At 52.2% G+C, this 13,668-nt stretch overlaps 2 protein-coding genes across 2 annotated transcripts; one reads left to right on the top strand and one right to left on the bottom strand.

Annotated features, from left to right (window-relative positions):
- The first annotated feature begins 95 nt into the window (after positions 1-95).
- Positions 96-3,722, top strand: APH1A (aph-1 homolog A, gamma-secretase subunit). The gene is made up of 7 exons (XM_060090464.1): positions 96-433; positions 992-1,162; positions 1,328-1,401; positions 1,637-1,759; positions 1,913-2,040; positions 2,461-2,584; positions 2,921-3,722. The coding sequence occupies exons 1-7, from the start codon at positions 96-98 to the stop codon at positions 2,983-2,985; spliced, it is 1,023 nt and encodes a 340-aa protein (XP_059946447.1). The 3' UTR covers positions 2,986-3,722.
- A 733-nt stretch (positions 3,723-4,455) lies between these two features.
- Positions 4,456-11,628, bottom strand: CA14 (carbonic anhydrase 14). The gene is made up of 12 exons (XM_060087123.1): positions 11,582-11,628; positions 10,045-10,106; positions 8,060-8,080; positions 6,916-7,095; positions 6,261-6,403; positions 5,939-6,034; positions 5,679-5,745; positions 5,323-5,480; positions 5,092-5,212; positions 4,852-4,872; positions 4,642-4,726; positions 4,456-4,519 (listed from the first exon to the last, which is right to left on the bottom strand). Exons 2-12 carry the CDS (start codon positions 10,097-10,099, stop codon positions 4,456-4,458), a joined length of 1,011 nt encoding a protein of 336 aa, XP_059943106.1. The 5' UTR covers positions 10,100-10,106; positions 11,582-11,628.
- Positions 11,629-13,668: the final 2,040 nt, after the last annotated feature.

Below are 13,668 nucleotides of genomic sequence, written 5' to 3'. Positions count from 1 at the left end.
CAGCACGTCGTGAAGCCACGCCCCCGCCTCCGCAACTCCGCCCCCGCGGGTTCTCCATTGGCCTCCAGGGGGTGGGGATTAGATGGGAGGTGGCCATGGGGCCGCGGCAGGGGTTTGTCCCCTCCTCGGCTACCGTAGAGGAAGTCGCGCCGACCTGTATCTGGGGTTTCGGTGTCCCCGCCTTCCCGGGGGTCCGGGGTGACATTGCACCGCGCCCCTCACGGGGTCGCGTCGCCACCCCACGCGGACTCCCTGGCTGGCGTGCTTCATCCCTTCGCCTCTCTTGGCCGGGCCCCCACCTCGCCCCCAGCTGCCCAGCCATGGGGGCCGCAGTGTTTTTCGGATGCACTTTCGTCGCTTTCGGCCCGGCCTTTGCGCTTTTCTTGATCACTGTGGCAGGAGACCCGCTTCGCGTCATCATCTTGGTCGCCGGGTGAGTTAAGGGGTTGGGGAGACGCGGGAGGACGCCGAAGAGAAAGATCCTAAAGGGGCTGGAGGAACTGGGGCGAGCCTGGGAGCCTGAGAGGGGGAGACAAGTCGGAGGTGAAGATTGGAGAGGGTCGAGTCAGGGATCTGGGTGATTCGCCCTTTCCCGCAGTTGGTTTCCGTCTTCCAGAGATCGCACAGATTTCTCCTGTACTCCTCCTGCGACGTCCGAGGAGGCCCAAGGCGAAGACTTGGAAGGGGGCTGTGCTGACCTCGGCCGGCCCTAAGGGAGTATCCAGGAATGGATACCTCGCCCTCCTGTCCTCCTACACTCTGGCTCTCATCACTCTGAAGACTCTTTAATCAGATTTCTTACCCTTTCCCTGCGTTCAGATCCCTACAAACTCCCTTGGTGGAGACACCTATCCTATCTCCTCCCTGTCTCCCTGGACAATCCGGAAGTCTAACTTCCACTTTTTATGCTGCAGCCTTTGTTGCTTCCCGTCTTTGATTTCCCTGGTTGCCCCCTACCCTTGCTTGTCTGATTGCCTTTGTCTTTCCTCAGGGCATTTTTCTGGCTGGTCTCCTTGCTCTTGGCCTCTGTGGTCTGGTTCATCTTGGTCCATGTGACCGACCGGTCAGATGCCCGACTCCAGTATGGCCTCCTGATTTTTGGTGCTGCAGTCTCTGTCCTTCTACAGGAGGTGTTCCGCTTTGCCTACTACAAGCTGCTTAAGTAAGAAGATGGGGTGGTCTGGAGGGGAGAAGGGCAGAGGACTAAACTATAAGTGGGGCAGCCCTGGGTGGTGGTTTGGACGAGGAGGTACTAAGGGAAGATTTAGAGGGGAAGGCGATTCCTGCTCTCCCTCATGTTTCCCCTATCCCACCCACCCCACCCCAGGAAGGCAGATGAGGGGTTAGCATCGCTGAGTGAGGACGGAAGATCACCCATCTCCATCCGCCAGATGGCCTATGGTGAGCCAAGGGAGAGGGACTGGAGGGGGGAGTTGGACACTCCTCTCTCCCAGGGAAGTCTCTAAACATCCACATGTCCTAAGCGGCTTCTTGTTTTTCTTCATACCTGACTTCCAAGGAGAGGTGGTCTGGAGGGAGGGTAGGTGTGGGGGAACTGTGACTGGGAATGGGGAGGGATCACTTGTAATAAGGCTATAGTGATCTTTGACATTGATGAAACCCTCCCTCCCCCCAGTTTCTGGTCTTTCCTTCGGTATCATCAGTGGTGTCTTCTCTGTTATCAATATTTTGGCCGATGCACTTGGGCCAGGTGTGGTTGGGATCCATGGAGACTCACCCTATTACTTCTTGACTTCAGGTAAGATCCACTTTCTTTCTTGCCTCCATGCCCCATTCATCCCTGACCCTGATTTGATTTATTGGCCTTCCCTGGGAGACTTCTTTGGCTCAACATCTCAGGAGGCTGGGAGAAGATGAGGGATGTATCTCATCCCCATCTCCCTCCCTGCAGCCTTTCTGACAGCAGCCATTATCCTGCTCCATACCTTTTGGGGAGTTGTGTTCTTTGATGCCTGTGAGAGGAGACGGTACTGGGCTTTGGGCCTGGTGGTTGGGAGTCACCTACTGACATCGGGACTGGTGAGTTGGGGACAGGGGCCTGAGTTAGAGAGAAAAGAACTTAATGGTGAGTGGGATGGAGGGGAAATATATTCTCACTTCTTAACATTTAAAAATTTATCTCGGGAGGAGGCAGAAAGGTGAGTCTTTAGACATCTCTCACCTCAGCATCAATTGTATAACCTGCTCTGGGGATGCTCTAGGGAGGAGTTTGAATGGATTAGTCAAACTAATACAGATGGCCTGAGGTGAGCAGGAGTGGCAGAAACCTCTGAGGGGGCTGAAAAATCACAAATGCCCTTAACCGCAAGGTATTGGTGTTCTGAAGGACTGGGAGATTCGAGTGAGATATCTGGGGGAGATTTGGGTCAAAGGCACAAAGAGAATATGGGGATTAGAGGAAGAATCTAACCTCTTTTCTACTCTTTCCCCCATCCCCAGACATTCCTGAACCCCTGGTACGAGGCCAGCCTGCTGCCCATCTATGCAGTCACTGTTTCCATGGGGCTCTGGGCCTTCATCACAGCTGGAGGGTCCTTCCGAAGTATCCAGCGCAGTCTCTCGTGTAAGGACTGACTACCTGGACTGATCGCCTGACAGATCCCACCTGCCTGCCCACTGCCCGTGACTGAGTCCAGCCCTAGCCCGGGTCCATTGCCCACCATTCTCTGTCTCCTCGTCGGTCTATTCCACCACCTTCAGGGTTTTGCTTTGTCCACTCATGACCTTTAGTCTGTAGGCTTTACCAGGAGCAGTCTGGGTTCAGCCAGTCAGTGACTGGTGGGTTTGAATCTGCACTTATCCCCACCATCTGGGGACCCCCCCCTGTTGTCCAGGACTCCCCATGTGTCAGTGCTCTGCTCTCACCCTGCCCAAGACTCACCCCCATTCCCCTCTGCAGGCCGACGGCAGGAGGACAGTCGGGTGATGGTGTATTCTGCCCTGCGCATCCCACCCGAGGACTGAGGGAACCTTGGGGGGGACCCCTGGGCCTGGGGTGCCCTCCTGATCTCCTCGCCCTGTATTTCTCCATCTCCTGTTCTGGACAGTGCAGGTTGCCAAGAAAAGGGACCTAGTTTAGCCATTGCTGTGGAGATGAAGTCAATTGGAGGCTCAAGGGTAGACGAGCTCTGAGTTTCCCAGTACCCCCTCCCTAGACTGGATATCTTAGTGTTTTTCTCAGGTCTGAGGGGAACCATTTCTGGTGTGATAAAGACCCCCAAATTGCCTTTTTTTTTTTTTTGAAGTGGGAGGAGGGAAGAAGTATGTGTTAATTCTTCTCCTAACCTCCTTGGACTATATTTTCCCTCCTCAAATTGCTCCTTATGGCTGGGCGTATATCTATCCAGCTTTCCCCTTGGTCCCAGGCTTTGGGGGAAAGGAAGGAAGTGCATGTTTGGGAACTGGTATTACTGGAACTAATGTTTCAACCTCCTTGACCACCAGCATCCCTCCTCTCCCCAAGGTGAACTGGAGGGTGCTGCGGGGAGCTGGCCCACTCCAGAGCTGCAGTGCCACTGGGGGAGTCAGCCTACCGTGACATCGCAGGGAAGGAGGGCAGATTTTTTTTCTAGTTTTTAATTAGGGGGTGTGGGGGGGCGGGGAGGTTTTCTATAAACTGTATCATTTTCTGCTGAGGATGGCATATCCCATCCTTTTAATCAAGGTGATTGTGATTTTGACCAATAAAAAGGACTTTATAATTGTGGGGGAACTTGGCTTTAAAAGGAGGGGATAACATGTTGATTGAGGTTTCTGCCCTCTCATGTCTCTTCCAACCTCCCTCCTAACCTGGCAACCTCTGGTTCCCTCCAAGCATAGCTTCGATACAAGGGCAGAAATCTGGGCTGGGGGTCTAACATGTCAGAAGCTCTGGGTTAAGCATTTTCCAGCAGTGGATCTCCCCTTCTCCAGGATTGGGGTAAAAGGAATTACTCACCCATTCTTCCTTTTCTGTACCCTTTGCCCACCTCTGCCATCTGAGGCATTAAGGAACTGTCCCATTCTCAAGAGCCCCCAAAGTAAGGCCAGAGGCGGGGTCGGCAAATTTAATTTCCTAATATATTGAGGGAAAAAAACATAACAGCAGCAACCCTTTTTCCTAAGGGGAGATCTTGTACCATATCTAGGGACAGGGATATAAAGATGAGGGGGTGGGGGACTTTGGGGCACATCCCCAGCTTCCCCTACAACTAAGCACAGTTTACCCTCTGCATTGTCAACATAGGGCTGTCCTTATCTACATGTTTTGAGAGGCTGAAGGTTCTGTTGTTCTTCCTTGAATGAGAGCCTGTCCATACCTCTGTGTAGGGGCTGTCTGGAGGAAGGAGGGATGTCAGCCTACTCCTACAGTATTTTCTGGCCAGTCCCCTGCACCCCACTTTAGAAGCTCCCTGATAGGCGAGGGGAAGGCATCTGTGGTGACCAGGAAGGAGTCTATGCCTCGGTGGCTCGTGCTGAGGTGAAGACCACACTTTTCCGGTTTCCTAGTCTCTTCTTCCTGAAAGGGAGAATGGTTCGTGGAAATGGCTAATGTCCTAGGTGAAACAGATTAGAGGTGGAGTAGGCGAATGCTTTTCAATGCCAAAGAAAGGACTGGAGGAATGGAGAATAGGACCTCACCGAATCTTTCTAGCAATGAAATAAACAGCCAGCAGAAGGCAGAGACAGCCAACCAGGATTCCCACTCCCAGACTCAGCATTTCACCTGGGAGAGATAAAGATGGAAGGTGTCAGCCTAAGACTGACATAGATATTGAGCTTTTCCCTAACTCACTGAGGAGAACCCTACCCTGCACTCCACCCCTCAATACATGGGTAGGCCTGTCTTACCTGTGGTATACAAGGATCCCACTGTAAGGGAAGAAAACTTGGGTCAGTGAGACTAGATCCCCACCCCAGTTGGGAGTAACACACTGTGCCAGTACTCGGGGTTGGGGCGTGGTTCCCAGTCCAAGCAAGTCCTGGAAATCCCTTCCCCTGTTAGCCTTCTTTTCCTTCCCAGGGGTTCCCTAGTTCCTGCCATTGAGTCCCCCAGTTTCCCGTCTCCTTTTCCGAGCCCTGTACAGTTACCTTGGATGAATGAAGCAAAGACCGTTCGCTGATTGAGAGGCTGGGGGGCTCGATAGTTCTGTACCAGGAGCTTAGAGGGCTCCTCTTCCGTAGAGAACAGTGTCTCTTGAAGCTTTTCCAGCTGAGAAGGAGAAGAGTGGGATTAAGGGACAAGTGGCACTCGCTCTCGGGTGTGGGAAAGCGTTTGAGGTTACAGCTATGTCTTTGCGCTCTCACCTCTCCACCACTCACCTGTCCCATTGAAATCTGGGCCCTTCGACTGAAGACTGTCCAGAGCACACTCTGGTAGCAGGGCGGTGTGGTGAGCGAGCCATTGTAACGGAAGAACTGTGCCAGCAGTGGGGGGAACAACTCTCTCAGGTTGAAGGGAGGCACCGAGGTCTTCTGATCTGGGCAAGAACAGACTAGGACTCATCTCCCTCTCAGTGCACCCTCGCTTACCTAGACAGGGCTCCTAGAAGCGAACACCCTACCCACCTCCGGCCCCAACTCACTGCCTTGTTCCAGGCCTCTCAGGCCTTTCTGAGAAATTTCCCTGAAGCCTAATTAATGTCACTTTGTCTTACGATCGATTTTTTAGGGCTCACCTTTATGTCTGATTTCATGCAAGTGACTCAGAATGTGTTCATAAGCTGGATTCTTTGTCTCCCCCACCTGTATGGGGAGGAAAGGGTGAGAGTTTGGGATGAGTCCATGTTTGGAGTAAGACATCTGTGTATAGGATAAATAGTCAGAATGGGTTGCTGACTTGTCTTGGGAGGGCGACCAGCAACAGACATGGGAAAAATAGGACTGAGGGATGCAGAGAAAGTGGAGAGAGACCAAGGAGGGATTGGGGGCCACTGACCTCAATGAGGATGCCCAAGACAGCCAGGCCCTGAGGCCTCTGAGCAGCCTCACTTAAGCTTTCGTAGGAATCAGAATCATAATGTACGATGTGGAGCTGAGGGAGGGGAGAGGGAATTGAATCATTTAATGTTTCTCCACTACCCCCTCCCAAAAGCTTTTATCCTAGCCACCACCACCACCTCTAGCATGCCCTAAATCTGTCCCACAAAGCTTGCCCTTTTCCCCCAAGTATGACTTTTCCCAGTTTCCAGATCCTTCCTTTCCCCTGGCACCGACAGTGCCTACCACTGTGTCCTAATCCAGGCTTTGCTCCCTGGTACCTCTGCAGCTGTGGCTTCGCCATTGATCTGGTGCTCTGACCCCCCCGGGGATCCTTTCTGACCCCAGTGCAGGTGGAGCTGGGCAGCTACGTATTTTCGGGCAAGTCCTTCCAGATACAGGGTAGGGGGCAGAGAGAGTTGCACTGTGAGGGAAAGAGAGCGAGTTAGGGTTGGTGGACGAATGTGGATACGTTCCCACCCCTGGGTCGCCACCACTTTGGGGAGATTTGGCCAGCCTTTTCTGTCTCCCTGCACAGCACCCACTTCTTCCCATAGGCCACTGCTTTTCCTTCTTCTTTTTGGCCGTGCCCTGTGTGCGGCATGTGGGATCTTAGTTCCCCGACCAGGGATCAAACCCGTGCCCCCTTGCAGTGGGAGCTCGGAGTTTTAACCCCTGGACCACTGGCTGGAAGTCCTAGCCGCTGCTTTTCAAGTAAAGATCAAGTCAATGCTATGATGCTAACCCACCCATAAAGCTTGATCATACACCTTCAGTTCCCACCTTTGGCTACAGGAGCCTGATCCCCATTCTCATGTCTCCAAATTTATAGATGAAACCTTCTGAGAATTTAGAAGTTAGGAGAATGCTTCTTCACTTCTGACTCCTAGGGTTGGAACTGGAGCTTATATCTCCTTGGAGGCCTGGTCTTTTTACCTGTGTGGCCATTATTGTGCAGGTCCAAAGGCTCGGTGCCAGGCTGTTCATATCCATGGGGCTGCAGAGGTAGCAACTCAGGGTCAAAAGTCACACTGTCTGTCTGAATGTTGATGGGGGACTGGGCATTGCTTCCACACTCAGGGTAAGAGGCTGGCCAGTGGTCTTGACCATGTGGACCTGGTGGGGGTTACCACAGACATCTGTCCTGTCCTCCAGCCCCTAATCACCCTTCAGCAACCCTTCACCAAGCTATACCCGTGTGGAGGCAGAAATGCACTTCTCTCCACCCCAGATGAAGCCCCCAGTTGTGCGGGGCTGGGTGAGCAAGGAGCCCCTGCTGGACTTGCTGCTGCAGTCCCTTCACCTGCGCAGAGGCAGTGATGATTCCCCAGCTCTCCTGATGCATGGGGAGCAGTTGCTTTTACTTACTTGTCCTCTTGTTGGAAGACAAGAAAGCTAAATGAGAGGAAGAGGGGATGGATAGAAAGCCCGCATACCCAGAAAGGTGGGATTTGAGTAGGAGCAGGAAAACGGGGGAAATGAAATGGTCCTAGAGAGGTAGGGTCTCCTAGGGACCCCCCTATCATGTGGCCTTAAGATTCAGATCTGCTGACTTTCCATCATTCACTTCTTGCTTTCGCACTGGACCTTGCATTGACTCTGGAATTCGGTTTAAGTTATTAATCAGAAACGCAAAGGAATCAGGTTCCACCTCTGCCAGGGTCACAAACTGTCCTGCCGACCTCTTCCTCACCCCTGACCTCAAGCTGTGTCCCAATTCCAGATTCAGGTGGGGGTAGGATCCATCAGGATAGAAAGAGAGCCAGGAGGAGAATTGGCAGCTAAGCTTATGGCGCCTTTCCCCACCCAGTTTCCTTTCCACTCCAGCTCCCTCACTCCCGCACAGATTGACTGAGGACATAACTGGCTTTTCTGCTGAATCAGGGGGTGTGGGATTTGATTGTTAGAACAGGGTCTAGGAATCATATATGTGAAAGCTGGGGCATGGGGAGTCGGGGAAGGAAGGAGCTAGGGTGAGAAGCTGGAGGAAACCTCCCCACCCACGTGGCTAAGTCTTCCCGCCAGGTGAAGAGGTCCCAGTGGGGAAGGGGTGTCGGTAGGCCTTGGCTTCTGCTCTCACCGTCATATGTCCAGTGTTGACCTGCAAGGCAGAGTAATTTGAGTTACAGCCAGCGCAGCCTGGGGCAGGGCCCTCCTCCACCCCGCCCCCCTTTCTCCTCCCTCTGCTCTAGCACTTCCCAAAGGAAGCCCTGAAACTGGACACCTCGGTGGAAAGGTCGAGGGGGGGGCCTATTTAAAATCACCAGCCAGGCTGTGTTTGTGCTTGCTGAGTAAAGGGGGAGGAGAAATGAAAAGAGATAAAGCCAGGAGACTAAAATTAACCTGGATCCAAATGTGCAAAATACCCAACCCTCATTTTTCTACAGCCTCTGCCAAGCCAATCTAACCCTTAGAAGATGGGGCTGAGGTGACGGTGTAGGGTTTGGAGGAGAGGGACTGGAACAAAGAGAGGGGCAAGAAGTTCAGCGTGGGCGGGCAGTGCTGCTGAGGGGAGAGAGTCATTATTCCTTTGCTTGGAGGCATTGCAGGAAAGAAGGCACTGAGCTGTAAATTAACATTTAAGCGCCTCCTCTGGTCCCAGGAACTCTAATAAAGGAAACTTTTCCATCACCAGGAACCTCTGCTCCCTAGATTCCCAGATGGCTGGGGAAGGTGGGAATCGGGCAGGGTCCGCTCCACGTTGAGGGTAGTGGATGGGCACAGGCCGCCAGGCCAGCAGGGACAGGATGAAAGTCAAGCGTTGTGTGTGGAAAAGAGCACTGCCAGCTGGGTCACATGCCAGGCTCTCGTGCAGTCCTGTCTCCAGCTAAAAGGTCGGGGGTTTGCTGGCCCAGCTCTCACCCAGGGCCAAACTGCTTCAAGGGGAAAGGGAGGCCTTCCTGCAGGTTGTCTCTGCATTATTCAAATTGCTAGAAACTTTGGAGAAAAATTCTAACTTCCTCTCTCTCTCTCTCTCTCTCTCTCTCTCTTATTCCCTTAAATAAATCCCTCAGACTTCTAAGATATCCTTGATCTCCTCGTTGGGCTCTTCTGCTGGCCCATCCCTTCGTTCAGACAATTCTGAAAAGCAGCGCAAGGGAGGGCTGGAGGCAGCCTCTCACTCACCAGCTCGGTGGGACACTTCAACAACTCGAATTCCCTGGTTCTGGGCAGGCTGAGAGCCTTGCCCTTCCCCTCCCACCAAATCCTCAACACAGTAGTTTTACATCTCTTTCTCCTTTTTCCCAATTTGTTCCTTTCTCCTCAGGTGCAATTTACAACTCTCCTTGGCTGGGTGCCCCTCCCCATCATCTTCTTTGTGTTCCCCTTCTGCACTCTAGATACCCCCCTCATCCTGTTCTTCCAACAAATTTTAATTACACACCTGCTATGTGCTAGGCACAGGGATCACAAAAATGAGGGGTAGGGGTTCTGGGGACATTCCTGGAGCACCTCGGCCTGTTCCCCCCAAGAGCCCTTCCTCCTCTCCTGGGAGTTCCTGAAAGTCCTGTGTAAATTGTAAAGGGCCCAACAGTGTTGACTGCTATTGCTACAGCTTTCAGGAAAAACCGGGAAATTAGTCGCCCCATAGAACCGAGAGGGGACTTTGGCCATGAGGTTCATAGGGATCAGGGTGTGAGTTTGGCAGGATGCAGGAGTATCCCCCCCACCCCATCAGTCCTCTATCCTTGCACTCCAGGCCTCTTTGGCTCCCTAATTGGATGAGTTTGTAAATAAAGAAGACCAAGAGGGTTGCCTGGGACCAGGGCAGTAGGGGAAAGAGCTCCGGAGAGACTTTGTAGCCTGCAAAGTGACTCCCGCAGTGTGTACACATCCTGACCCAGGCTAGTTTGCCCCCATCCCCACAAACAGCAAGGCTGGAATGGCAAAGGGAAAAGAAGGAAAGTGGTCTCCTCCCCAGTCCTGTCTTTTTCCCTGCATCCCTGAGCCTATTATTCTAGCCCTAGGCTTCCTCTTACACTCCTCCTCCTCCATTAAGCATGCACGGCAACATGTGTACATCAGCACACACAGACACACACACAGACATCCAGATGTACCTACCCCCGTTGGCAGCCAGGGTCCAAATCACCTCTAGCAGGAGGGTGAAGAACAACATGGTATCCCTGGAAGGAACACAAGGTACTGGGAGTTTGGGGACTAGAGGACTAGGGCAGGGAGAGGGGGGAAGAGAGGAGGGGAGAGAGAGAGGCGGAGGGCTGGGGGAGAGAGAAGAGAAGTTTCCTGGAGTTGAGTGTATTTATCTTTTTCTCTTGCTTTCTTTGTGTCTCTTCGGGCTTCCAGGGGATTTAGTTTTCAGTGGGGTACCTTGAGTTTCTGGGTCCCCAGGATAAATCTCTCTCTGCCTCTCTTTCTGCCCTCTCTTTTTTTTATCTCCCTCTGCAGTCTTCACTCCACTTGCCGGCCAGCTACTGCACAATTGCCTCCCTCTTTTAAGATGGCCCTGGACGGGTGTACGTGGGGAGTGGGGACTGTCTGGGTCGCTGGCGAACAGCTCCTTAAATAGCCGGTTAAGCATGCAGGATGGCCTTGCTCAGAGCGAAGGGCAGCGATTTTCACAGGAACCCTGGCCCTGGCTCAGGAGCCCAGCTGGGGTGAGCTCTTCCTTCCTCTGCTATTTACACAGACACTGTTGAGAAGGGTGTCCCCTGGAATGGGCGGGGGCAGGAATGGAGGGTTTGGGGGTCCGATCCTTTGGGGTCCCATCCAGCTCCCTCAGGGGTTCTTATTCCCCATCTGGCTTCTCCTCAGATGGTGGGAGGACACGTTCCCCACGCCCTGCAGAATGTGAGCGCCCTGGAATAAGAAGAGTGCAGAGTTAGGAGAGAGGTAAAGGAGAGGGAGCTGGGAGACTCAGGGTGCGGGTGGAGGGGAGGAAGTCAAGGACCAGAACGTGGGGTGTGGAAAGTAAGGAAGAGAAGTGAGGCAAAGAGAATTTGTTTGGAGCAATCTCTTTCTCCTGCGCCTGTCACCACCCGCTTCCCACGGTGAGGCTGGGTCCACGTGCCTGTGTGGCCTGGGAGGGGGGTGGTTTTGTTTGCTGAATAAAGCCCATTTGTGTGCCCAGCGGGGGGCGGGGCTGCAGCAACACCCTGGAAAGACAGCGGCTCCAACTGTCAGGCCCAGCCATCTCCCTCCCCAGGGAGCCCAGATCTAGGGCGGCTTTTGTCACCAAAGAGGACACTGACCCCTGGCACGGTGGCCAGGGCAGGAGGAGAGATGGGGTGACCTCAGAAACAATCACTACCGCCATCAGAAAAAAGGCGGACTCCAGGGAAAGAGAGGGGAGGGAGCAGAGAGAGACCATGTGATCCCGTTGGAGTGGAAGAGGGGCCCAGGGTCTTCCCTCCTGCCCAACAAAGGGCTGAGGCAGGACTTTTGGGACTGAGTGAAACCTGCCACCAGAGAACTGGGCAAGTGGAGCATAGAGGCTGCTGAGTCTCAGGAATGTGGGCTGGTGCTTGTTCCCCCACGGGACTGGAAATCCCGATTGGAATGTACATCCTAAATCCCTCATTACAGAATGTGAAACCCAAAGATAACTTCAGGCCAGACTTCGAAACCTCTTTTTCCTCCATACCCTTCACCGGAGTCACAGCCAGAAGGATGCACCCGTTTGAGCTCCTTCTGCCCTCCTTGCTTCTGCCAAGTAGCAATAAATAGCCAAAACAAAGGGAGCGGAAGCTAAATAAGGGTGCAGGATAAAAGCCAAGTGAACGGAATAATGCGTATGCTAGATCATCAGCCCCTGCAGAGGCAGGAGCCTACCATGCTTTTCTGTCCACTGTGATTGATCTGCAAAGCAAAGCCGTTTTGTAGATGTCATTTCCTTTTTAATTCTTTCATCACCCTCTGAATTGCTTTTCCCTTACAGATAAGTTTTATGTTTTGAAGTTCCCCCAAAGCCCCACTCATCCCATCTAAGAAGAAGAAAAGGCTTAAAGTGTAAATTAGACTTCCTGGGAATCAGGACAGTTAACACAGAGGAACAGAAAAAAGGAAGAAAGCAGAGACATCTTTTGCAAGGTAGGAAAGAAGAGGCCCGGACAGAATGACCTCTGCCCGGACAGAGTTCCCCTGGAGTGTCTGGGGCTGCGATGCAGCCTCCCAAGGTAGGTAATGTGTCTTACCAGGCGCCACCTCCTGGTTGTCTATGAATTTTTCAATTTTTAAAGTTTCAGTTCAAAATGTTTTGCGTGTGATTCCTTCTGGGAAGTGTTTCACTACTGGTGGGCTTTGGGATTTTGACTACACAACTGAATAATGTTTCACAAAGATGTCTTAGCCCCAAATCAGCACCTTCCCACTTCTGAGTGAGCAGCCCCTCCAGGCCCTCATGCTTCCCAAAGGGACAAAGGCCCTGGTATCTAGGAGAGGGGGGAAAGGAGGCAAACTCCAGGGACTTGCCTTTATTTATTTACTTTTTAAAATTTTTATTGGAGTTGCCTTTATTTTTACCTTTGGCTTTACTGTGGATATTTCTGTTGTCACCAGGCTGATTTGGAGTAGTGTCAGGAGGACCCCTACATGTTAAAAAAAAAAGTAAAGCCCCCCACAGTTGCTACTCAAACTCTGACGCCTTTGTTTTAATTCCTACTTCTCCCTCTCTAGCCCTTTGCTCACTCTGGGGTTGGCTAAAACCCTACTAAAACCAAGTTCTTCTGCCTTCTGGCGCCATCTCCTGTCCTTCCAAATGCAGTGACATGTGAACCAGTCAGAGAGTCAAAGGTATCCAAGTGTGGTGACTTTTGGGTTTGATTTTTCTTGCCTTGTTTTATTTATTTATTTATTTGGCTGTGCTGGGTCTTAGTCACGGCACGTGGGATCTTTGTTGTGGCATGCATGTGAGATCTAGTTCCCTGACCGGGGATCGAGCCTGGCCCCCCTGCATTGGGAGCGTGGAGTTTTAAGCACTGGACCACCAGGTAAGTCCCAAGGGTTTGTTTTTTCTTAAGAGGTCCTTTTTCTTCTTTTTAATAAATTTATTTATTTATTTATTTTTGGCTGCGTTGGGTCTTCCTCTAGCTGCGGCGAGTGTGGGCTACTCTTCATTGCAGTGCATGGGCTTCTCATTGCGGTGGCTTGTTGCAGAGCACGGGCTCTAGGCACGTGGGCTTCAGTAGTTGTGGCACGCAAGCTCAGTTGTTGTGTCTTGAGGGCTTCAGCAGTTGTGGCTCACGGGCTCTAGAGCGCAGGCTCAGAAATTGTGGTGCACGGACTTAGTTGCCCCGCGGTATGTGGGATCTTCCCATGTGGGATCTTCCCGAACCAGGGCTTGAACTCGTGTGCCCTGCATTGGCAGGCTGATTCTTAACCACTGCGCCACCAGGGAAGTCCCTTAAAGGGTCCTTTCTTAAAAGGATATTTAAACTTACTAAATATGGTAAATAGTCTAAAACACCTTGCAGTAACCCACTAAGTGCTCTGAGTTTGTGTGGTGGGGAATATGAGAGTTCAGTGGGGGAGGGAGGCAGATCCAAAGGAAAGAGGAATGGTCAACACAGGAATTTGCTCAAACAGTACAGGTGGTGACTAATTGCCTAGAAGAGAGAATCGATGAGGAGACAGAATTAGATGGATTCAGTTCCCTAAAAGGGCAAGCAACTTTGCGCCCTGAGTAACATAGACCCAGAGATAGTCTATTTTGATAATCACATTTATTATCAC

Source organism: Mesoplodon densirostris, chromosome 2 (genome assembly GCF_025265405.1).
Source record: "Mesoplodon densirostris isolate mMesDen1 chromosome 2, mMesDen1 primary haplotype, whole genome shotgun sequence".
Lineage (NCBI taxonomy): Eukaryota > Metazoa > Chordata > Mammalia > Artiodactyla > Ziphiidae > Mesoplodon > Mesoplodon densirostris.
The sequence above is the reverse complement of the archived record's forward strand: the minus strand, read 5'-3'. Positions and strand labels throughout refer to the sequence as shown.

What these genes read in the sequence shown, in the direction of transcription:
- CA14 (XM_060087123.1), bottom strand. Translation starts at nt 10,099, where the DNA reads ATGTTGTTCTTCACCCTCCTGCTAGAGGTGATTTGGACCCTGGCTGCC. An exon ending in GCGAAGCCACAGCTGCAGAG is followed by an intron (nt 6,035 to 6,260) that starts GTACCAGGGAGC and finishes CCCCTCCCTCAG; the next exon opens with CTCCACATCGTACATTATGA. An exon ending in GCATGAAATCAGACATAAAG is followed by an intron (nt 5,481 to 5,678) that starts GTGAGCCCTAAA and finishes GTTCTTGCCCAG; the next exon opens with ATCAGAAGACCTCGGTGCCT.
- APH1A (XM_060090464.1), top strand. Translation starts at nt 96, where the DNA reads ATGGGGCCGCGGCAGGGGTTTGTCCCCTCCTCGGCTACCGTAGAGGAA. An exon ending in GTCATCATCTTGGTCGCCGG is followed by an intron (nt 434 to 991) that starts GTGAGTTAAGGG and finishes GTCTTTCCTCAG; the next exon opens with GGCATTTTTCTGGCTGGTCT. An exon ending in ACCTACTGACATCGGGACTG is followed by an intron (nt 2,041 to 2,460) that starts GTGAGTTGGGGA and finishes CCCCATCCCCAG; the next exon opens with ACATTCCTGAACCCCTGGTA.